This window comes from Muntiacus reevesi, chromosome 17 (genome assembly GCF_963930625.1).
Source record: "Muntiacus reevesi chromosome 17, mMunRee1.1, whole genome shotgun sequence".
Taxonomy (NCBI): Eukaryota; Metazoa; Chordata; class Mammalia; order Artiodactyla; family Cervidae; genus Muntiacus; species Muntiacus reevesi.
This window is the reverse complement of record NC_089265.1, coordinates 60714584-60739610: the sequence shown is the minus strand read 5'-3', so window position 1 is coordinate 60739610 and position 25027 is coordinate 60714584. Positions and strand designations below refer to the sequence as shown.

The 25027-nt window shown below is 36.3% G+C and overlaps 1 protein-coding gene and 1 pseudogene across 6 annotated transcripts in view; one reads left to right on the top strand and one right to left on the bottom strand.

The window, feature by feature from the left end:
- The window catches only part of STX17 (syntaxin 17), a 66305-nt gene that overhangs the window by 24283 nt on the left and 16995 nt on the right, over positions 1 to 25027 (bottom strand). For all 6 annotated transcript variants that reach the window (XM_065907745.1, XM_065907744.1, XM_065907746.1 and 3 more), the window contains exons 3-4: positions 20839 to 20904; positions 61 to 286 (exon numbers count right to left, since the gene is read on the bottom strand). In XM_065907745.1, coding sequence (XP_065763817.1) covers positions 61 to 286; positions 20839 to 20904 — 292 coding nt within the window. The remainder of the gene's footprint in view (positions 1 to 60; positions 287 to 20838; positions 20905 to 25027) is intronic.
- On the top strand, positions 6635 to 8986 carry LOC136148621 (pre-mRNA-splicing factor SLU7-like; annotated as a pseudogene).

Genomic DNA, 25027 nt, shown 5'->3' with positions numbered 1-25027 from the left:
AAGTGAACTTAATTAACTGTATTACAATACTATGATCAAAAATAAGACTTAGTACATTACCACCAACAGTCATGGATCTGGTCAAAGAAGGTTGTAAAAAAGTTTCTTCATCATTAAATTGTTTCTTAAGTTCTTCTACAGATTCCAGATGGAGCTGGAGAAATTCTGCTGTTGCCGCTGATGCTTCTTCTTTAACAGGATCTATCATTCTCTTCAGAAGTCCTAGGTCATCCTTTCTCACCTTCAAGCAAAGCTTCTCCATTTCTCGGATATTGGAGCGGAGTTGCTGTAAAAGAAAAAAAAATCGTCAAAGCTACCACCTCTTAATATAAAATATCTTTACATTCAGAGCCAATCTGTGATAATGGCTTTGAATGGAAATGATTACAAGTATTCTCTAGAGCAGATAGTATGCATTAGTACTTTTCTATTTTTTATATCTCTGGCCAAATCCAGCTTCTCTAGAACACACATCCTCATATTCTGAATTTAGCATTTTTCCTTCATTAAATGTGATTATTACAAAGGTAACAAATGTTCTTCATAAAAAATGAAACCCTGCAGAAACACATCAAGAAAAACAATGATTTCCTCACTTCATCAAGCCTACCACTTCTCTTAACCCAGTCCTTCTGCATACTTCTCTCTGCTTATACAAATATTAGCATATATAGACCTTCTTTTCACAAAAAATGAATTGTAGATTATGCAGAATAATCTATAACTGACAAACTTTCACACCCCAACTTAACAATATCGTAATGGACATCCTTCCTGGTCAATGACTGTACCATATTCCATAGTACTACTCTAATATAATTCACTCAGTTACTCTTCCAGTGATCAACAGTCCTTCATGTTGTTTCCAGTTTTCAACTATTACAAACTATGAAACAAATGTACTAGACTATAAATCCTGATCGCAGGAGACATGAGTTTGACCCCTGGGTCGGGAAGATCCCCTCAAGAAGAGAATGGATACCCACTCCAGTATCCTTGCTGGGATAATCCCATGGACGGAGGAGCCTGGTAGGCACAGTCCATGGGGTCGCAAAGAGTCAGACATGACTGAGGATGCATGCACATAAATCCTAATAAACAGTAACAGCATATATTAGTATTCTAGTATATACTATTACACTATATTTTGTAGGAATGATTCCCCAAAGTTAGACTGCTTATTCAAAGGATAATATGCATTTTTATTTCAAAAGCTATTACCAGTTTTTCCCTGAAAGGCTTAACAATTCACACTACCACTAATGTCTGAGTTTCCATTTCCCCATATACTGCCAGTACTATGTGTTATCTCGCTGTTTTATTTTAATTTCTAAGTGAAGTTGCTGGATTTTTATGAAATGCTTTTCTCTCTTTTAAAAATCGCCTATTGGCATAATCATAAACTTTTCTCTAATGTGTTGATATAATGAATTATGGGCAAATTTCATGGGATAGAGCCATTTGAATATTTCTGAGATAGACCCTCCCTGGTCAATACATACAATTTTTTAATACACTGTGGGATTCAATTTGCTAATACTTTATTTGGAATTTTAGTACATGTTGAGTATTTGAATGTGTATATGTGTGCACAGACGCATACATGACCAGTGCGTGTGTCTACACTACCTTCCCTACGTTTAAACTCACTCTAACAGGCTGTGCCACCTTCATAAAACAAACCAGGGAGCTTTTAATCTTTTTCAATGGTCTATACTTGGAAAACACAACATCCAATTTTTCTTTTACAATTAAACAGAATTGTAAGAATGATTTATTTGTGCAAGTGTGCTCAGTAGCTCAATTGTGTCTGACTCTTTGCAACTCCATGGACTATATAGCCTGCCAGGCTCCTCTGTCCATGGAATTTCCCAGGCAAGGATACTGGAATGATCTAGATATGATGCTTATTTTAAAATTGCAGATCTCTATTCATATATTTTAAATTATTTTCCCCTAATGTACTTTCACAGACATGAATGCAAATCCTGCAGAGTAGACATAACAAAAAGTATTGATTCCTTTAATGTTTCAAGTGCCTACTTTCAGTGAGGTGATATAGTCCATATAATTACATTTCACATTATTACACACAGAGAAATCTAAACAAAATTTGTGCAGGATTTACTTAATTATCTACCAGCAAAACTGAGGTTAAAATCCAGGTATTCCTATAAGTCAGCAACCTTTCCATTAAACTATAAACATAATTCCTAGCTACAGGGCACCTTAATACAATCTGAAGTACCTATTGCACTATATTAAAATTAAAGTCAATCTTGAAAAAAAAAAAAAAAAGACAGTTTAGCTACAATAAAGCATCTTGTAAGAAGATTTTGTGCGTGAATCAAAAAGTTGTGTCTCTATCCTATCATGACTTTATATTTCTTTTATATCCACTCTTACCATTCCAATGTGAACTGGAAAAACTAAAGATATATGATATTAAGCATTTTATATGTAAAAATCATAGAACTCTAAGGGGATTATAAGATCATCCATTCAACCTTACAATTTTACAGTAAGGAAACCAGAGTCCAGTTAAACACAGTAGCAGAATTAGGATTAGGTCCAGTTCTCAAGCCCTGGAACAATATTGTTCACTACACACCATCTCTTGGCTGTGTTATTCTTTTCTACACTACAGCTACAAAGCTTGGTTACATACTTGCTACATGGTTCACAGAAGTACTTTAGGTAACATTAGTTTGGAGAAGCTTTAAGAAGTTTCTGCAGCTAATGAGCATTTGCCTGTGACATATTCTCCCTCTTCTATAGAATTTTTAAGATGTTACATCCCCAGCCAAAAATACAGTGTCAGACTTTAAGAATTCTCTTACTATGGGTGAAGGGAAAATGTTAAGAGGGACATCTTTAAAAATCCAATATGACTGGGTAAGGTGTGCTTTAAGTTCATAATTTTAAGATAGTTATTTTAAAAAAAAGAATGAAAAGAAAGGCATGTGAATAAGGATGAACACAAAAGAGTGACATGAAAGGAGAAGAACCATGTATGTAAGAGCCCAGAATGAGCGGAGGCTGGTGAAAAATGTTAAGAATGATAAAAAAGATTTAAAAAACATGTAGAGCAAGAGGAACAAGAAAGAAGGTTTAGGCCTACTGCTTGGGGCAGATGGTATAATGTTAGCAGATGATACAGAGAAAGCAGAACTACTTAACTCCTATTTTGCTTTTGATTCTCCATTAAGAAGAATATTCAAAACTGAAAGGGGCATAAGAAACATGCTCAAAGGAAACTTGAAATATCTCATTGTAAGGATCTACACAGGCTTCATGACAGAGGTGAGAGTTGGGCCATTCTTGATGACTAATATTAAAAAAAAGAATAAATCAGAAAAAGATAAATGGAGTGGAAAAACTGTATTTCATCAATTTTAGGGCACATCCTTTCAACATCTCTGAAACTGGAATATATCTTAAAAAGAGATGGTTTGAAAAAAAAAAAAAAGCATATTTAACTGGCAGCACTTTATCCCTCTTAGAGGAAAATACTGGTGTATCTTACAAGTGATGGTGCCTTAGATTTAAACAGTACCTCTTCCAATCAGAGTAGAAGCGTAGGTACCAAATGTATTAAAAAAAAAAAGGGGGGGGGGCAGGAATTCTAAATCCTGACTAATCAGCTCACAAATATTTCAAGTCAAAATTTAAGTTTAAATTCCTCTAAACTCATAATAACCTAAAAAGAATTTACCTCCTAATCGCATTCATTTTGGAGTCTACTCTTCTTTCTCTCCCTTAAGATACCTTGCCTTGCTTCTGTCTAATCTTTTTTTTTTCTAACTTTTATCTACTATCCTCATTTCTCCCTATATCTCCCTCATTCCCTCTCTTTTCTACTGCTTTTCCCTTGTAATTTTTCCTTAAAAAAGTTAAAAAGGAGCTCAAGTATCCTGTATGTCTCCTAATATTATCAAAATCATGAAAGCCATATTTTACTTCTACCAGTTCCATGCCTGACTTTCTTTGTATCTGTGCTACCTATGGAACTGGGACAGACTCTCTGTAGAGCAGTTTCTTTCCAAATGTGGTCTGACATCTACTCAATCAGAATCTTTAAAGTGAGTCCCAGAAATCTGTGTTCTCAGCAAGCTCTGCATCATCACTGCTGACCAAGTTTCTATACAAGTTAATGTTCCTCGTTGAAATATTAGAGCAGTAACAATTTCAACTTTTCACTTAGTTTCAAAATTTGATCACAAAATCTTTCTTATTCTTAATGATTTCTTATTCCAAAGAATAAAACTGTTAAACCTATTCTATTGGTTTTCCCAACCACAACACCTGCAGTTTCAAAACATAATAACAGATAGACTTCTGTCTCTGCAGAGTTTGTCGAACAGAGTACTGAAGAGGAGAGAGCTGTACAGAAAAAGAATGCTGGAGATATGAAGAAGGGTAACCCTCAAGCATTTGGCAAAGAATTCATTAGAACATGTATGTGGGGAAACTACCCAAGGCTGGAGAAAAATACCATCTAAAAAGATTAGAAGGAACAGTGCTCAGCACTCATTCAAAGCTGGAAAGTGTCCCACGAGATAAACTGGAAAAACTCTTAATTCATAGGGCATTGGGCAGAATACTCAGACAGGTTTTCACTTCAGTCATGGGGAAATAAGTAGCCCTAGACCAAGCACTGTTCCAATCAAGCTTATAATAAATCACAAAGTGAGGATCCTTTTGATCTGAAAGATCAAACTCTTTCCAAGTAACCTAACTATGTGCCATAACAAAGCTCAGAGGAGTTACAGGAAAATATAAAAATATCTAGCATCCAGTCATGCAAAGGTAACCCAAGCAAAGACCACTATACATACAAAGAGGGAGAAAAATATGGCCAGTGAAGAAGATAATAATCAGGTGAAACTGACCCAGAATTGACACAGACATTACAATTAGCAGAGAAGCATACAGGAAGCTATTATAATTGTACTCCATATGTTTAAAAAGTTAAGTAGAGACATGGAACACATTAAACCCAAATCAAAATTCGAGAGCAGAAAATTATAATAAGAGATGGAAAATACACTGAATGGACTAACAGTAGATTAGACATGGCTGCTGCTAATACTAGTGAACATGAAGGCATAGAAATAGAAAATAAATAAAATGAAACACACAGAGAAAACAGGATGCAAAAAATTAAAAAGAGCATCAGTGAGCTGTGAGCTAACTACAAGTAGCATACTAAATATATAATTAGAGTCCCTGAACGAGAACAGAGATAGGAGAGGACAGAAAACTATTTTAAGACATAATGGCCAAAAAATTTCCAAATTTGATGTAAACTATAAACTAGGAGGTGCAAGAAGCTCAACAAATTTGAAGCACAAGAAAAATGAAGAAAACTCCACCAAGGCTCATTATAATCAAAGTGCTCAAAACCACTGATAAAATGGATGTTGTAAAAGTACCAAGAGAAAAGACACATATTACATATAAAGGAATAAAGATAAACATAAAACAGATTTCTCATTGGAAACAATGCAACTGAACAACATCTTTGAAGTACTGAAGGAAAAACACAATGCAGAATTCTATATACAGCAAAATTCCTTTTGAACACAAAGGCCAGATGAAGACTCTTCAGATATATACACAAAGGAATTTAACAACAGCAAAACTGCACTCTAAAAAATGCTAAAGGAAGTCTTTCAGGCAAAAGGGAAATTATACCATATAAAAATATGGGTTTACATAAAGGCATTAAGCACACTAAAAATGGAAATAACAGAAGTAAACAGATAAGATTCCCCACCCCTGCTTAATATCTAAATCACTTGAAAAAGATAACTGTTTAAATATTATGAAATATATAAAACATGTATCAGTATAAGTAAAATATATGACAACAGTAGCATAAGGACTGGGAGGGGAGGCCATCATTTAAAAATCTACAAACATTAAATGCTGGAGAGGATATGGAGAAAAGAGAACCTGCCTACACTGTGAGTGGGGATGTAACCTGGCACAGCCACTATGGAGAACAGTATGGAGATTCAGTTTCTGTTTTGTATTGAATTAACTCAGTATTTTTCATTCTATTTATCTTCTTTCTTGTTTTGCTAGCTATAACAACTCTGTTATTTTAGGGTTTATAGTATACTGCTTATTATAGTTTATCTTCAAGTAAGATTCTACTACTTAAGAAATTTACAATGTAAACATCATTAGTCAAATGAAATTAAAATGACAATGAGATTCCACTACAGACCTATAAAAAGGAGCTAAAATTAAAAAGGTTAACCATATCAAGTGTTGGCAAGCATATGAAGGAACTGGTAGGAGTTTAAAATGCTACAATTATTTTGGAAAACAGCTTGGCAGTTCTTAAAAAGGTAAAGAATATGAACCAGTCATTCTATTCATAAGTATTTATCCAAGAGAAATGAAACTCTTTGTACATACAAAGTCTTATATTCAAACATTCATAGTAGACTTATCTGAAGTAGCCAAAAACTAGAAATACCCAAATGTTCATCAACAAATGAACAGATAAACAGACTGGGGTAGATCCATACAATATAGTATCTACTCAACAATAAAAAGTGAAGTTTATTCATGTCGAACTGTCCTAGGGTCAGCAGCTTTGTGACCAAGAGGCCAGATAACCATGTCAGCTGCAGCACTGGCTGCATCCACAGCGGCCCCCTTGTCAGGGCCCAAAGAAATGAGTTTGGAGAAACCAAAGAAGATAACTAGAGAGGACTGGAGAAAGAAGAAGGATCTAGAAGAACAGCGAAATTTGGGCAATGCCCCTGCAGAAGTTGATGAAGAAGGAAAAGACACCAATCCTCATATTCCTCAGTATATTTCTTCAGGGCCATGGTACGTTGATCCATCAAAAATGCCTCCTTGCAAGCACCAGAGACCACAGCCAGAGAAACGAAAGCAGTGTAGGCTCATCTGGAGAATAGTACAAGAGGGGAGTAAAAGAGAATTCCATAACTACTAAATACCAAAAGGGAGCATGTGAAAACTGGAGCCACGACACACAAAAAGAAAGCCTGTTTTGAGAGACCTAGGCGAGTTGGAGCAAAATTTACGGAGACTAAAATAGCTCCAGATGAACATGTCCAGCCTCAGCTGATGTTTGACTACGATGGGAAGAGGGATCGGTAGAATGGCTACAGTCCAGAAGAAAGTGTGAAAATTGTAGAAAGGTTTATTTTGGGGGGCTCCAAAATCACTGCAGATGGTGATTGCAGCCATGAAATTAAAAGACACTTACTCCTTGGAAGGAAAGTTATGACCAACCTAGACAGCATATTAAAAAGCAGAGACATTACTTTGTCAATGAAGGTCCATCTACTCAAGGCTATGGTTTTTCCGGTAGTCATGTATGGATGTGAGAGTTGGACTATTAAGAAAGCTGAGCACCGAAGAATTGATGCCTTTGAACTGTGGTGTTGGAGAAGACTCTTGAGAGTCCCTTGGACTGCAAGGAGATCCAACCAGTCCATCCTAAAGGAGATCAGTGCTGGGTGTTCATTGGAAGGACTGATGCTGAAGCTGAAACTCCAATACTTTGGCCACCTGATGTGAAGAGCTGACTCATTTGAAAAGACCCTGATCCTGGGAAACATTGAGGACAGGAGGAGAAGGGGACAACAGAGGATGAGAAGGCTGGATGGCATCATCAACTCAATGGACATGGGTTTGGGTACACTCCGGAAAATGATGATGGACAAGGAGGCCTGGCGTGCTGCGATTCATGGGGTCGCAAAGAGTTGGACATGACTGAGCGACTGAACTGAACTGAATTGATGCCAAAGTTGACCAAGCAAAGCGAATGCTGAAAGCCCAAAAAACTCCAAGAAGAATTAGCCTCAGGAAAATTAGTGGAACAGGCTAATTCTCTAAAACATCAGTGGAGAAGAAGAAATGAATTCTCAGATGGAAAAAAAATCGTAACAGTGAAGATGAGGATAAAGATAAATATGCAGATGATATTGACATGCCTGGACAGAATTTTGACTCTAAGAGATGAATTACTGTCAGAATCTCAGGATTCGAGAAGATATTGCAAAATATTTGTGGAATTTAGATCCAAATTCTGCTTACTACGATTCCAAAACTGGAGCAATGAGAGAGAATCCCTATGTGAATGCAGGAAAGAATCCAGACGAAGTCAGCTATGCAGGGGACAACTTTGTTAGATACACAGGTGATACCGTTTCAATGGCTCAGACACAACTGTTTGCTTGGGAAGCCTATGACAAGGGGTGTGAAGTGCATCTACAAGCAGATCCTACAAAACTAGAGCTACTGTATGAGTCCTTCAAAGTCAAGAAAGAAGACGTCAAAGAACAGCAGAAAAAAAGCATCCCGGAAAAGTACAGCAGTCAAGAACACTTGGATGCTCCTCCAGCCAAATTGCTTTTAGCTCAGACTGAAGACTATGTGGAATACTCAAGACATTGGACAGTCATCAAAGGACAGGAGTGGGCTGTCGCCTGCTCCAAGGACGAGGAAGATGTGAACATCAACAATCATACACATATCTGGGGATCTTACTGGAAAGAAGGCCGATGGGGATACAAATGCTGTCACTCTTTTTTCAAGTATTCCTATTGTACTGCAGAAGCTGGGAATGAGATTGCTAGTTCAGAGGAATGTATTATAAATGATGCAACTGGAGAAGAATCTGTGAAAAAAAAAACCTCAAACCCTGATGGAGATGCATCAGGAAAAACTAAAAGAGGAGAAAAAGAAGAAGAGGAAGCATCGAAAGAGCAGTGCAGAGAGTGATGATGAAGAAAAGAAACATGAAAAGCTGAAAAGGGCACTGAATCCAGAGGCGGCCTGTCTTCTTCACATCAAGGAGATCATGCAGATGGATGAGAGGAAGCGGCCTTAAAACAGCATATATGAAACTCGGGAACCCACTGAAGAGGAAATGGAGGCCTACGGGATGAAACGGCAGAGGCCAGATGACCCCGTGGCCTCCTTCCTCGGACAGTAGTAACTCGTCACTGACGGTGACCCAAGATAGACTCTGCTGATACATTCTTTTAGATTCCTGCTGTTGATTATCGACGGAAAAATCCATATCTATTCATATTAAAGTCAGGAAGCAAGGAGACTGCCTGACTCTAATAAAGCATCCACAAATCTCATAGCAAATTCTTTCCTTTACACAGTGAAGAACAAAGAAGAAATAAAGGGGTACATTAAGTGCAGATTAAGATTTTATTTGAGATTTTATATTAGTGATGTGGGAAAAGGTCTTAGTTCTCCACCTATCACAAATATTATCTCAACATTTATTTATTGTTTATTTCCTCAGTTTTTATGGCCCTTTATCTAGTGTTAGGACTCATTGTGAAGGCAATTAGTTAACTCTTTCTTGAAACAAGGACTTCATTTTTTTTTAATTAGTAGTAACTATAACTAGTTATTTGATAATCACTTCTTTTTGCCTTCTCAGACTTTTCTGATCTGAAGCTGATAACCTATCTTGAGCTTTGGGTTACTGGAAGGAAATCTGTAGAACATGTGAATAACTTTATCCGTGATGTCAATCTGTGTAGTAACAATTCTGTTTTCCACTTGGTTATAAAATTGTTATTTTCAAAACATTTCCTTGTATCTTATACTCAGAACTAAATGTGTTAGCCTTTGAATGGGGGAAAAAATGTTTTTCACCCTTGAGTCAGTGTTGACTGATCAGTCCTAGGTCTTTTACAATTCTGGACAGGGGTATTCAGACACCGAAATCCTCTCCTTTATCACAGAGGATATGGTTTGTGATACTAATTGCTATTTTAATTGTGACTGCCTTTATATAATAATCATGAATATCAGATTTTTTTAAAGATTGTAGAGTATCTGTTGTACCTAATCTTTAGAGCCAGCAGTTGTCTTTTGGTAAAATTTGCAAAAAGTGAAACCTGAAGTTGAAGGTTTCTTCAAAATATTACAAGTATAGACTGTAGGGCTACTAGTAACTGAGAAAGGCATGATTTTTAGCTTCTTCTAATAACCTGGTGAAGGTAATGCTGACAGAACAGGGTCAGTGTAAGCAGCCTGCTTAAATCCCCTAACACAAGCACACTGACTCTGAACAGTCACACCGGCTTTCCCAAACGACCGAACCCACGGGAAAACCGCACGAAGCTAGCGTCTCGGAGATACTGCCGATGGGAAAGCAACTAAATCAAACTACCAAGTACTGTGGGTATACACTGAAGCTAAATTCAGACCAGTATGAAAGCAAAACAGTGATGCAAACAGACCGAATTCTTACCTCCTTTAAGAAGGTCAAATTTTATGTTTTCATATTCCTACCTTAACATAGGCTGCTGCTGCTGCTGCCAAGTCGCCTCAGTCCTGTCCGACTCTGTGCGACCCCACAGACAGCAGCCCACCAGGCTCGGCCGTCACTGGGATTCTCCAGGCAAGAACACTGGAGTGGGCTGCCATTTCCTTCTCCAATGCATCAAAGTGAAAAGTGAAAGTGAAGTCACTCAGTCATGTCCAACTCTTAGCGACCCCATGGACTATAGAGCCCACCAGGCTCCTCTGTCCATGAGATTTTCCAGGCAAGAGTACTGGAGTGGGGTGCAATGGCCTTCTCCGTAACATAGGCTGGTTCAACATAAAATCTGATATTAGTGTCTATTTTGTATTTTATTTATCTTTTGTTAATAAAGATATATAATTGAAAATAAAAACAAAAGTGGTGAAGTACTGATACACAATACAACATGGATGAACTTCAAAATATACATACAAAATGAAAATGAAAGAAATCAGACAAAAAAGAAGTATATACTATATGCTTCTATCTATAGAAAATTCAAACTAATGCATAGTGACAGAAAGCAGGTCAGTGATTGCTCGGGTAGTAGGAGTGTATGTGGGAGGATGGAGGAGGAGAAAGTCAGAAGGAGGGTTACAAGGGGGCTAAAAGGAAACTTGTGGGAGCAATGGATATATTTTCGTTATCTGGATTGTGGTGAAGGGTTCACGGTATCTTGGTTGTGATGATGGTCTCATGGTGTGTATATATATCAAAATCTATCAAATTGTATACTTTATCATATGTCAATTACACCTCAAGAAAGCGGTTTGGAAAAAAAGCAGAAACAAAGATGCAAAATAATATCATGTATTATTTATATTTGCTACTGACAAGTGCTCAGTTGTGTCCACCTCTCTGCAGCCCCATGGACTGCAGCCCTCCAGGCTCCTCTGTCCATGGGATATTTCCAGGCAAGAATACTGGAGTGGGTTGCCATTTCCTTCTCCAGGTATTTATATACTTATACGCAGAAAAATGGCAAATACTTAAAACAAAGGAGAAGATTTCCTTCAGATATAGACAGGAACAGAGTAAACGGGGTCAAGGAAGGGTACACCACTGACTTCAGGGGTGTTCCTAAATTTTTCTTTAAAAAAAAAGGGAAGAAATTGGGGCAAAAGCTAAGAGTTGACAAAGTTGAGTGATGAGTACATAAACGTTATATTTTCGTTATTTCCTTTCCTACATTTTTGTATATTTGAAGTGTGTGTAACTTCTCAAAATGGTATTTCAATGTTAAATTTGTTGTCAGGATAGTTTCTTATTCGTCTGTCAAGCTTTTAAGTCCAGAACTATTTCCCAGGGCTACAGAAAGTATGTAAAAATTAACACACCAGGCCTCTGACATTCTACACAAATTGTCTGTACATGGGTATTTCTGCATTTTTCTAAAAAGTAGACCCACAGTACCCTGATTATTATATTAGCCACCTATCTGGCATTCTTGCTTCAATCCTTGCTCCCTTAGAATCTATCCTTTTCATAATAGTCAAGGTGATCTTTTAAATCATATCACATTATTATATGCTCAGAACCTTCCAAAGGTTTTCTATCCAACTTTAAGTTACCACAGCCTGCAAGGCCTTCCCTAATTAGAGACAGCTGATCTCTCTGACCTCATCTCTTGGGCTCACATCAACCACACTAACCTTATTACTCCCTGATTATGCCACACATCCTCTCACCTCAGAGTCTTCACACTGGGTTTCCCTTATGCCTTTACTTCCGTCAGGTAAGTCTCAGGTCAAATGGCATTAGAAACCTTCCACAACCATCCTTTATACAAAAGAACACTCATCATCCCCAGCAATTCTTTGCTCCTTCTAATCGGTTTTTGCTTTTACTTCAACGTACTTAAAATCATCTAAATATTTATTTTAAAAATATGTCTGTTTTCTTCATTCCCACCCCCAACATATAAGTTCAGTGAGAAAATAATTTTCTTCTGTTTTGCTCACAGCTGCATCCCCAGTGGCTTGAATAGTATCTGTGGCGGAGGTTTAGTGGCTAAGTCATGCCTTGTAACTGCATGGACTGTAGCCCGCCAGACTCCAGGGGGTTTCCCAGGCAAGAATACTGGAGTGAGTTGCCATTTCCTTCTCCAGGGGATCCTTCCAACCTTGGGATGGAACCCGTGTCTCCTGCATGACAGGGGGATTCTTTACCGCTGAGCCACCAGGGAAGTTCTGGAATAGTATCTAGGACATAGTAAATGTTCAAGTGTTTCTGTTCTCCTAATAACCAAATTCTCCCAATAATCTCCTGAAAATATAATATTATTATGCCAAGTTCTGAAAATATGCAAAACTATCAAGTTTGATAAATGGTACTATAATCAAGGAAATAAGTTTTTTAAAAAAGTATACCAACTCAGTAATTAAAACATTTTGCACTAAGCAGGTAGTAGTAAACTGCAAACTATGGCCAAATTTTCAGTAAAGTAAAGGTGACATCTCTCTCTCTCTAGTTCTGCATCTAAATTTAGTAACTAGTTATGGCTTTTTCCCTTCTTCCAGAAATATCCTGAAATTTCTGTCTATAGATTAAAAGATATATTTAAATGTATACTTATCTATACTGATAATTGTAAAAAGTAATTATTCTGAGTTAATTAAAATTCTGAAAAATGGCTAATTATGTATTTAATGATTAAAACAAGAGAGGCTATGCATATATTTGCCTTTGTTAAATATTGATCTAAGGAATTCTAATGTGTTTTTACAACATGTAATTTTGAGAGCAAATTGTACACAGCAGAAAACATTTGGTATCATAATAATTAATCTGATTTCTTTACAAACATAAAGCACAAGTCCACTGGGAAACATTTAAACAACTTAGAGTAAACACATTCTAGATGTCATACAATTTATTATTAAGGACCCCAGAGCCATAACTATTTAATTAAAATAAATCTGGACTATCCCTTGCTTGTATTGCCTAACTATTACACTAAGGTATTAATAGTAGTTAATTACTTCACATGTATTTCAATATCAAAAGGCACAAAAAAGATTACATATAGCTTAAAATATATTACATGAACCACCAAAAGGAATAAAAACCAAAGGAGAAAAGGGCCTGCATTCATTTACTCAACAAATATCTAATGAAGACCTACTGTCTATTAACTGCAGTATTCCTGAGAATATTCCTGGATTAGTCTATCCACCTGAGTTAATACTAAAAATAATTCCAGATTGGACCCCTGTCTTTCAACTTATGACAGTCTTGTGCTTTAGACAAACACCAGTTTCTCTGTTCTTCAGCCTTCTTTAATTTGAAAAATGAGAATAATACTGCCCCTATCCAGCATCCAAATAGCTGGCATTCTATTGCTTACTGGTCTCCAGAATATATTTGACAATCAGTCCCATACTGACTTATGATACTTCTTTTCCTAAAGCTTTAAATTATTATTTAATATAATGGGCCATAAGATCATATATTAAAATGAACTATATTTCTATATATACCATCAAAAGTTAGAAAACATAATTTAAAAGAAGGACAATGTTTCACACCTCCCTCAAACACAAAGACACACCCTAAAACAATAAAGTACTTAAGAACAAATTAATGAAGTAAATTGAAACAGACAAAATTAAGTGTACGTCCTGTATTCTAGTCATCTGTTGCTGCATAACAAATTCCTCCAAAACTTACAGGCCTAAAACCACCACTTAATTTTGCTAACGATTTTGCAGACCAGACATTGAAGAAATCAGCTGAAGAGTTCTTCCTTGGGATCGCTCATGTGACTGAGTCAGGCATTGGCTGAAGTTGTATTCATTTGAAGGCTCAACTGCACTGATGTCCACGGTGGATCACTCATGTGGCTAGCACTTGAGGCTGGAAATTCCTAAGACCTCAGTTGTGGCTGTGGACATCTCCTGCATGGAGGTCTTCAGATATTTGGATGTTTCGCATATGGCTAACTTCCTTCAGTGCAAGCATCCTCAGAGTACCACTGGGAGCTATTTGGCTTTTTCTAATCGAGCCTCAGAAGTCTAGTGGCATTACTTCTGCCTCAGCTCGGATTCAAAGGAAGGGGAATGCGACTCCACCTGTTGGTGGGGAGTAACAAGGTCATGCTGTAGAAGCCCATGTAGGATGATAAAAACCTTGGCAGATATCTTGGTAGACTGTACAATCTACCACAATCTTATGCATAAAACTATAAAGATACACATATAATAAAGAAGGTGTAAACAAGTGCAAGAATATCATATATTCATTGGTAGGAAAACTGGACATTGTAAATATGTCAATTTTCTCTAAATAGATGAACAAATCTAATGTAATTCCCATATTTCCAACAAGATTGTGTATAAACTTTGAAAACCAGATTCCAAATTTTATATGACTTACCAAATGGCCAAGTATAGCCAAAACACTCCTGGGAAGGAAAAATAAGGTAACAGTATTGTCCTACTAGATATCAAGCCTTATAACAAGGCTGTCTTAACATAGTGTAGACATTGATGGAGAAATAGACAAATAGAAGAGAAAGACCAGAGACAGACTCATGCATGTGTGGGACTGCAGTATGTAAGTAACAGTGCAGAAATCTGTTAATGATGAAAGACAGCTGGTTTTCCAGTTGGGATATTTTACTTATATCTACCTCATACCAGGTGGATTAACAACTTAAATGGTAAAAGCAAAATATTTAAAATATTCAGCAGAAAATATAGGGAAATATCTTCTTGATCTTAGGACACAGAACATTCCCTGAACAAGATACCAAAAGCATGAACCAAAAGGGAAAAGACTGATAAATAAAGACTGACACATTTAAATTAATAGCTCCTTTTCAACAAAGACACTGTAACAAAAGTAAAAAGATAGTTCTTACTGTACAAATCTAATAATGATAAATCTTGAAAATTCATAGTAACTGTTCATGAAATTGTTTATCTAAAAATGTTTTACACAAACTAGCAAAGAAGAAGCCTATACAAAAAATTCAGGGCATACACGAATAAAACTAAGCCAATACCTACATCTAAAGACAGTTTCAATCTCATTATTTTAATGGTACCGAAAACTTCTCTGCCAGATGGAGATCGATAATGTAAATATATATATATACTTTAAAAAATCAGTAAACAAACACTTTGACCCTACCACTGTCTCAAGAAAGTCATAAGTGATTTTTAATGACATGTTAAACAGTGAAGATGGTAAGAAACGAAAGTCATAATAACCTCATTGACATTAACATGCATAGTACCATTCCATAAACTCTGAATCTTGCTGAGCAGCTGGCACTCTGAGATATACAATTAGTGGAGACACAGTCACTGATATTAGGGCTATAATCTAGGTAGCAAGAAATACTGATAAAAGACATATATATGAGAGGCAAGTCAAATTTCTACCAAAGTCTCAAATCAATTTTTTTCCTATACCTTCACCATTTCTGTAACCACGCCTAAATAATCTCTTGATTCTATCCCAACCTACTGACTATACTGCAGCCATAGTAACCTTTTTTGAAATGTAAGAGGACTAAAGATGCCTTTTTTGGTGAGACTTCAAATTCAGAAACATAAAAGAGAGACACAGGGCTCACACGACTGAGCAACGGAAGCACAGCAGAACTGACCCACGCTGCTGCTTCTGTAATTAGGAAATAAGTGCCTACTTACCTAGGAGGAAAACAAGGATTCTTCTCAGAAAACTAAACCACAACAACCTCCAGACACTGATACTTGGAGGTTGCTCCAAGGAAAATGCCAGCCTATCAAAGAATATTTAAGTGAAGTCCACCAGGAGACAAGCAATCAGTGTCTCACAAAAGCAGAAAGAATTGTTATGTCCAAAGGTAAAATGCTATAAAAAATAATAAGAAAAAGTTCTTGGGAAATAAATGTCATAATAGTAGAATTCAGTAGAAAGAATTGAAAATAAAGCTGAGGAAATCTCTCAGAAAACAGAATAGAAAATTAGAAAAGCAATCCAAGAGTCTCCCATTCAACTGAATAGAGATCAGCAAATTTTTTCTGCAAAGGATCGGACAGTAAATAGTTGAGGCTTTGCCGGGCGTATGGTCTCTTGATGCAACCATTCAGTTCTGGTGTTGCAGTATGAAGGCAGCCAAAGACAGCACATAAACAAACGGGGCCCAGAGCAGGCAAGGTACGCCCTGTGAGCTATGGTCTGCTGACCCTTGCAGTAAAAGGATATCTTAAAAAGAGAGGACAAGAGAAAACACAGAGGAATAAATAATCAATAAGTAAGAAAAATTCCCAGGGGCTTCCTTTGTGGTCAGTGGTTAAGCATCCATCTGCCAACGCAGGGAACACAGGTTGAACCCCTGATCCAGGAAGACCACACATGCTGTGGGACAACGAAGCCCAGCACCACAAATGCCGAACCTGCACTCCAGAGCCCACAGGCCGCAACGACTGCAGCCCGCACGCCAAGAGCCCGCGCTCCAAGGCGGAGACGCCGCTGCAACGAGAGGCCGACACAGGGCAACTAGAGTAGCCCGGCTTACCACAGCCAGGGAAAGTCCCAGAGCAGCAATGACGACCCAGGGCAGCCAGAAACAAGGAAATAATTTTTTAAAAACATACTTACAAAAAGGAAAGAAAAATTCACAGAACTAAAATCATGAGTTTTTAAATTGAAAGGGTTCAACACAAAGCACATCACATCAAATTTCAGAACACCAGGGTAGACAGATCACAAAGGTTCCCAAAGAGGAAAAAAACCTGGTCCTATACAAAGAATGGGAAACTAGGTGATAGTTACTTTTTAAGAGCAACACTAAATTAGAAAGCCTTCAAAATTGAAAGAGAATTCTACACCTAATGAAATTAGCAATCACACGTGAGAGGAGAATAAAGATATTTATCAGACACATAATAAATTAAAATTTTACCTCTAAGGTACCCTTATTTGAGAGCTATTGAAAGACATATTCCAGCAGAACAATGGAATAAGCCAAAAATGAGGAAGACATGATATCCAGAAAAAACAGGAACCCAACACAGGAACAACTGAGGGAAGTCCCAGAACAAGAGCTGTGCAACAAACCCAGAAAATGAGCTCAGGCTGGAAATGGCAGAAGAACGGTTTCAGGAGAGAGCCTTTAGGACAGAGAATGGAAATGACATATCTGAGCATATAAAAAATATTGACAGCACTGTGGCAGAGATGTGGAGCACTTTTCAAAAATTAACTAAAACTATACAAAAAAATAGGAAATTTTTTTAAATGAAAAGATTATTAACTCCAAAAGAAGTAAAAAGACAGTTAACATCATACTTAACAGTAAAAAGGAGAAAGTATTTCCTCTAAGGTCAGGAACAAGATAAGAATGTCTACTCTTTGCACTTTTATTTAACATAGTATTGGAAGTCCTAGCCACAGCAATCAGATGAGAAAAAGAAATAAAAGGAATCCAAACTGAAGAAAAAGAGTAAAACTGTCACTGTTTGCAGGTGACATGATACTTCGAAAACCCTAAACATATCACTAGCAAACTACTACAGCTCAATGAATTCAGTAAATTTGCAGAATACAAAATTAATATACAGAAATCTGTTGCATTTCTATATACTAACAACCAAGTAATCAGAAAGAGAAATTAAGTAAATAATCCATTCACCACTGCATCAAAAAGAATAAAATATCTAGGAATAAACCTACCTCAACATTCAGAAAACTAGGATCATGGCATCCGGTCCCATCACTTCATGGCAGATAGATGGGGAAACAGTGGAAACAGTGGCTGACTTTATTTTTCTGGGCTCCAAAATCACTGCAGATGGTGATTGCAGCCATGAAATTAAAAGACACTTACTCCTTGGAAGGAAAGTTATGACCAACCTAGACAGCATATTGAAAAGCAGAGACATTACTTTGACAACGAAGGTCCATCTAGTCAAGGCTATGGTTTTTCCAGTAGTCATGTATGGATGTGAGAGTTGGACTATTTAAGAAAGCTGAGCACCGAAGAATTGATGCTTTTGAACTGTGGTGTTGGAGAAGACTCTTGAGAGTCCCTTGGACTGCAAGGAGATCCAACCAGTCCATCCTAAAGGAGATCAGTCCTGGGTGTTCATTGGAAGGACTGATGCTGAAGCTGAAACTCCAATACTTTGGCCAGCTCATGCGAAGAGTTGACTTACTGGAAAAAGACCCTGATGCCGGGAAAGATTGAGGGCAGGAAGAGAAGGGGACGATAGAGAATGAGATGGTTGGATGGCATCATCGACTCAATGGACATGGATTTGGGTAGACTCTGGGAACTCGTGATGGACAGGGAGGCCTGGTGTGCTGTGGTTCATGGGGTCGCAAAGAGTTGGACACGACTGAGCAACTGAACTGAACTGAACTGATGGAGGTAAAAGACCTGTACCTGGAAAACTATAAAACACTAATGAAAAAAATGAAGATGACACAAACAAATGGAAAGATATGCCATGTACATGGATTGGAAGAGTTAATATTCTTAAAATGACCATACTCCCCAAAGCAATCTATAGATTCAGTGCAAACCCTACCTATATGCCAAGGGCATTTTTCACAGTACTAGAACAAATAATTTTAAAATTTGCATGGAAACAAAAAAGACCCTGAATAGCCAGAACAATCTTGAGAAAGAACAGAGCTGGAGAAATCATGCTCCCTGACTTCTGACTCCACTACAAAGCTACAGTCATTAAAACAGCATGGTACTGGCACAAAAACGGACACACAGATAAGCAGAACAGAATAGAGAGCTGAGAAACAAACCCACCTACAAACGGTCAGTAAATCCACAACAAAAGAGGCTAGAACATATGATGGAAAACAGCAGTCTCTTAAGCAAGTAGTGCTGGGACAGTTACATGTAAAAGAATGCAATTAGAAAATTCTCTAAAACCATATACAAAAATAAACTCAAAACGGATTAAAAACCTAAATGTAAGACCAGAAACCATAAAGCTTCTAGAAGAAAACACAGGCAGAACACTCTGACATAAATCTTAGCAATATTTCTTTTGGATCTGTCTCCTAAAGAAAAGGAAATAGAAGCAAAAATAAACAAACGGGACCTAATCGAACTTAAAAGCTTTTCTGCACAGCAAAAGAAACCACTAGCAAAACAAAGACAACCTACTGGATGGGAGAAAATATATGCTAATAATGTGACCAATAAGGGGTTTATACCCAAAATATATAAACAACTCATATAACTCAACAGCAAAAACACCAAAAAACCCAACTAAAAAATGTGCGGAAGACCTAAGCAGACTCACAGATATAGAGAACAAATTGATGATTACCATTAAGGACAGGGAAAGGAGGTGGGGCAAGATAGAGTTAGGCAACTAAGAGATACAAACTATTACGTAGAAAATAGATAAGCTACAAGGATAAATATATTCTTGTACAATACAGGGAATATAATCAATATTTTATAATAACTATAAATGGAATATAACCTTTAAAAATTGTGAATCACTGTTATATACATATAACTTATATAATACTGTATATAAACTATATCTCAATTAAAAATAAACACTAAACACATTCTAAAAGTCATTAGAGTAAAACCGACATTTTAAAGAAAACAAAGCAAAAGTCTGTACTGTTTATCACTATCTGGCTTAGCAAGAAACAATGTCTTTATAATCAAAACAATGAGATATTAACCACTAATTTAACCAAAAATTATAATAATAAAATTATGGAGGAAGGAAATAGGAGAGTAGGGTGGAAAGCTAGATCTGCACCTCATATAGCAAGAAGTGAAGAGACTATGTCTAAACCTGATTAAGAAATAACAGTCTACACATGATATTTAGGAACAAAGAGCTAAATATCAGGGAACATGGCCAAAAGGATTAAGAGTAGTTTCTTAAAAGAAGGACCTGGAGATGTAGAAGGGTAGGTGCTATGTCTTTTTACTTGGCTTTTAACTATGTAATTATAAGCATTTCAAAAATTAATTTAAAATAATTAACATTTATCAAAAAGCCAATAACTGATAAATAATATTTGCAACACTATATTACTGCATCAGTCTTATAAAAAGAAGATCAATTATTTAAAATTATGAGGAACTCTCACAGAAGACAACATAATATATGCAAGAGACATGAACAGACAATTCATTAAAAAAAAATTTACTATCCAAGGTACATATAAAAAGTTTCACCTTTCAAAGCAATGAAAGAAAAAGTCCAGATTAAAACAACAAAGCAGCATTATTTTTACCTACTAATTAGCAAAAATCTGAGGAATGAGTAGTATTAAAGTTGTAAAATGGATTCACAGTGAAAGTGTAAGTTAATGTATCATTTCTGGATAAAATTTTGGTAATATTAATCAAAACCTTAAAAATATGACTGACATCTGCTTCAATAATTCCTGCTAAAAATGCATCTTTAAGGAAATAGTTACAAATACAATAAAGGGATTCAGCTACAAGGGTATTTATTTTAGCAAAATTTCCTTAAGACTGTCTTTTTCATATTGATTTACCTGAAACAATAAAACAGCCTCACCTGAACTGTACGTCCTGCATTGATATGCTCTTCATGCAACTTGTCCCATATTCTGCACCTCTGATACTGTATGAGAGAAAAGGAAACGTACTGAATTTTTTTTTTATCACTAAGTGATTATTCCCAGTTTACCACAACAATCCCCACTCACCCACCCAAATTTAAACATGCCAGCTAAAAAAGTTACTGACTTAGTAGTGGAAATTAACTGTCCAAAGACCATACAGGTAGGAAGTTTTCAAAAACATTACACACAAAATTCTGGCAACCAGTAAAACAAATAAAAACCACTAAATACTATTTACTTTCTTTTACTGAAAAAGAGTATGTATTTTGTCTATAATGCATACTCCTTGGAGGTGACAAAAATAAAGATTGAGAACGTAAAAGAATTTGAAAAATGAAAAGATTAACAGCATTCATCAGATATTTTACTATACATGAAGATTTTGAAACGTCTGTTAATGATAGAGTCAACTACTGAAAACTAAAATCTCATCTGAGAAAAAGGAGCATTGCTATCACAGACTAGAAAGTATGTAAAAATGAGAGTGAACATTTTATATTTTTAGCTTTTTACCTAGATAATGTTTAGTTTTCAGAGTTTCATCTAAGAAACTTAATGAGCATAATGCAAAATTTTTCATTTGACAAGAACCATAGCAAAATGTGGTAACATCATGACAATATTTGCACAAAATATAAACAATGTCAACCATCACATATTATTTTTGGTTGACATAAAAAAAATCCAAACAATTAAGATGTCAGTAGATGTGAATAATGACATTAAACATATTTGTGGTATACCACCCACCCACACACACATACACACAAAATCAGCCTAGAAATATTCTGAAAGCACAGAAACATGAAAATGTCCCATATATACATTGAAGGCCTAGTAGATTAAAAAAGCAGAGCACTAAAATTTTTTCCAGGCTATTTTTATATTCTCTATTGTTCACAATGCAGCAAAATAAAACTCTTGTTAACTCCTGACTTTTTTTTAACATCATCTAAGAACTAAACAATAGCCATTAAGCTTAAAAATAACTAGACTATATTGAAAATGTATTTGCCAAACATAAACTTAAAACCACTACCCAATCAAATAAATTCAAAATTTACTACTTTCACTTCTAATAAAAATTGAATGATGCCAGCAGATTCAATACAAATGCTCTTTTAGACAGTGTTATATTAATAAAAAGAAGGGAATGGAAACCAAAAATACATATCTGAAAACAAGTCACTTTAAATTTATTACTTAATACTAATCTGTCATGATATTTTTAATAAAAATTAATGTTAAGGAAACGGAGAATCCAGAGAAGTCAGGGCTGCAAGAATTCATGGAGCAGAGCATCAGAGAAGAAAACGCTGCCTGTGAGGCTGTAACTGCACTGACAGGAGAGGGCCACACAGAGAGCTCCAGGATCCGCAGGGTTTTGCTTCAGAGTCTCCAGCTGAGTACAGAGCAGCACAAGCACATGAGGAAACCACCTGAAGTCAGGAAAGGAATCACTGAAGAAGACCAGGCAGGCGCATCCCCCAACTCACACAAGCCCAGAAACCGTTCACGTGACCACCAGGCAGAGCAGGAAAATCTCTCAACATACCGGAATGGGGCAGAGTGCTCCAAAGTACTATATTGTGCGAGGGAAAGTCAGGCCTAGAGCAAAGGCTGTTCTGATCCTCTGCAAGCTTAAAAGAGCCTCAAAAGGATCAGACTGTTCCTAAATAATTTAAATGTGTCTCAGAATAAATAAACTTCAAAAGTACTCAAAGAAATGTTGGAATATTCAGTATCCAACAAATTCAGAATGTCTGGCATCCAATAAACAATTACCATGCATGCAAAAAAAAAAGCAGGAAAATATGATCTGTAATAAGAAAAGCCAATCAACAGAAACAGATTTAGATATGATAGAGATAATGGAATTAATAGACAAGGATATTAAAAGTTATGATGTATTCCATGTTTAAGAAAGCTGAAGAAAACTGAAGATACGAAGATATGAAAGATATTTTTTAAAATTCAATTCCTAAACTTAAAAGGGCAGCTGAAATGAAAAATGCAATCGATGGTTAAGACATGCAAAGAAAACATTAGTAAATTTAAAGATGTAAAACAGAAACCATCCAAAATGAAATAGAAAAAAAAGATGGTCAATAAATGAATATAGTATCAATAATCAAAGGCCACTTGAAAGAAACATTTTATGTATGCAGTTGTACTCCCTGAAGGAGAGGAAAAATTAATGAGACAGTGCCTGAGATAGTGGAGTAAGAAGACCCTGAGCTCACCTCCTCCCACAAGTGCACCAAAATTACAACTATTTTCAGAGCAAGTATGGATGAGAACAACTTAAAGACTACCAGAAGAGATTTTCCACAACTAAAGATATAAAGAAGGAACCATATAGTTTATGGACAAAAGATACAAGCTTTCAGCCATAAGATACATTAAGTACTAGGGAGATAATGTATAACATGATTAAGATAATTACCACTGCTGTATGTTACATACACAAACTGTTAAACAGAGAGTAGATCCTAATCTATTTTTTTTTCCTTTTATTTTGTATCTGTATGAGATGATGGACAGTCACTATTTCTTTGTGATAATCATTTCATGATGTATGTAAGTCAAATCATTATGTTGTACACCTTAAACTTATAGTTCTGCATGTCAGTTATATCTCAACAAAGAAGGAAAAAAGAAAAATGAATGACCAAAGCTTTTCCAACTTTGGTAAAAACTATAAACCCACAGATTCAAGAAACTCAAGGAATACCATAAATAAGAAAATGAAGAAAATTATGTGAATGCATATCATAACAAAATTACTTACAATAAGTGACAGTAAAATCTGAAGTGTAAGAGGAAAAAAGATGTGAAGTACAGAGGAACACAGATAAGAATGACAGAAGACTTCTTGTGAGAAACAGTGCAAAGCAGAAAACACTGAAGCGACACCTTAAAGCACTAAACACATCTACAAGTCAGCCTAGAATTTTGCGCTCAGAGAAAATATTTTTTTCAAGTGAAGGCAAAATAAGATTTTTTTCCAAACACAAAAAAGCAAGCAGAATTCATTATCACCAGCAAAACTGCACTATAAGAAATATGAAAGGAAGCCCTTCAGGTTGATGAGAAAACGAGACCAGACAGAAACCCGGCTCTACAAAAAAGTGAGAGCACTGAAGATGGTAAGCTCAGTTCAGGTCAGTCGCTCAGTCGTGTCTGACTCTTTGCGACCCCATGAACAGCAGCATGCCAGGCCTCCCTGTCCATCACCAACTCCCAGAGTCCACCCAAACCCATGTCCATCGAGTCGATGATGCCATCCAACCACCTCATCCTCTGCCATCCCCTTCTCCGCCTGCCTTCAATCTTTCCCAGTATCAGGGTCTTTTACAATGAGTCATCTCTTCAAATCAGGTGGCCAAAGTATTGGAGTTTCAGCTTCAACATCAGTCCTACCAATGAACACCCAGGACTGATCTCCTTTAGGATGGACTGGTTGGATCTCCTCACAGTCCAAGGGACTCTCAAGAGTCTTCTCCAACACCACAGTTCAAAAGCATCAATTCTTCCACACTCAGCTTTCTTAATAGTCCAACTCTTACATCCATACATGACCACTGGAAAAACCATAGCCTTGTCTAGACAGACGTAAATTATATTACAATAATACTACATAGACTCTGAGAGAAGAAATTGAAGTGTATTGTCATAAAGTTTTTATATGTGAAGTGATATATATAAAACACGTTACTTGAAGGTAGACTATCATAAGTTAAAGATGAATACTCTGAACTGTAAAGCAACCATTTAAAAATAAAAACACAGAGGTATAATTAATAAGCTGATAAAAGAGAAAAAAATGGAATCTTAAAAATATGCAATTAATCCAAAAGGGAGTAAAACATGAAAAAAAGGGGAGAAAGAATAGATGGAACAAATAGACAAAAAGAGCAAGATGGTAGATTTAAAGACAACCATTTGATAAACATCTATTCATTATAAAACTTATCAGAAACTTAAAAAAGAAGTTAACATCCTCAACCCCATAGAAGCATCTGTAAAAACTCTACAGTTAACATCATGCTTGGTGGTAAAAGATCATTTCCTAACACTGGGAACAAGGTAAGGAGTTCTGATCTTGCACTGGAGGCCACA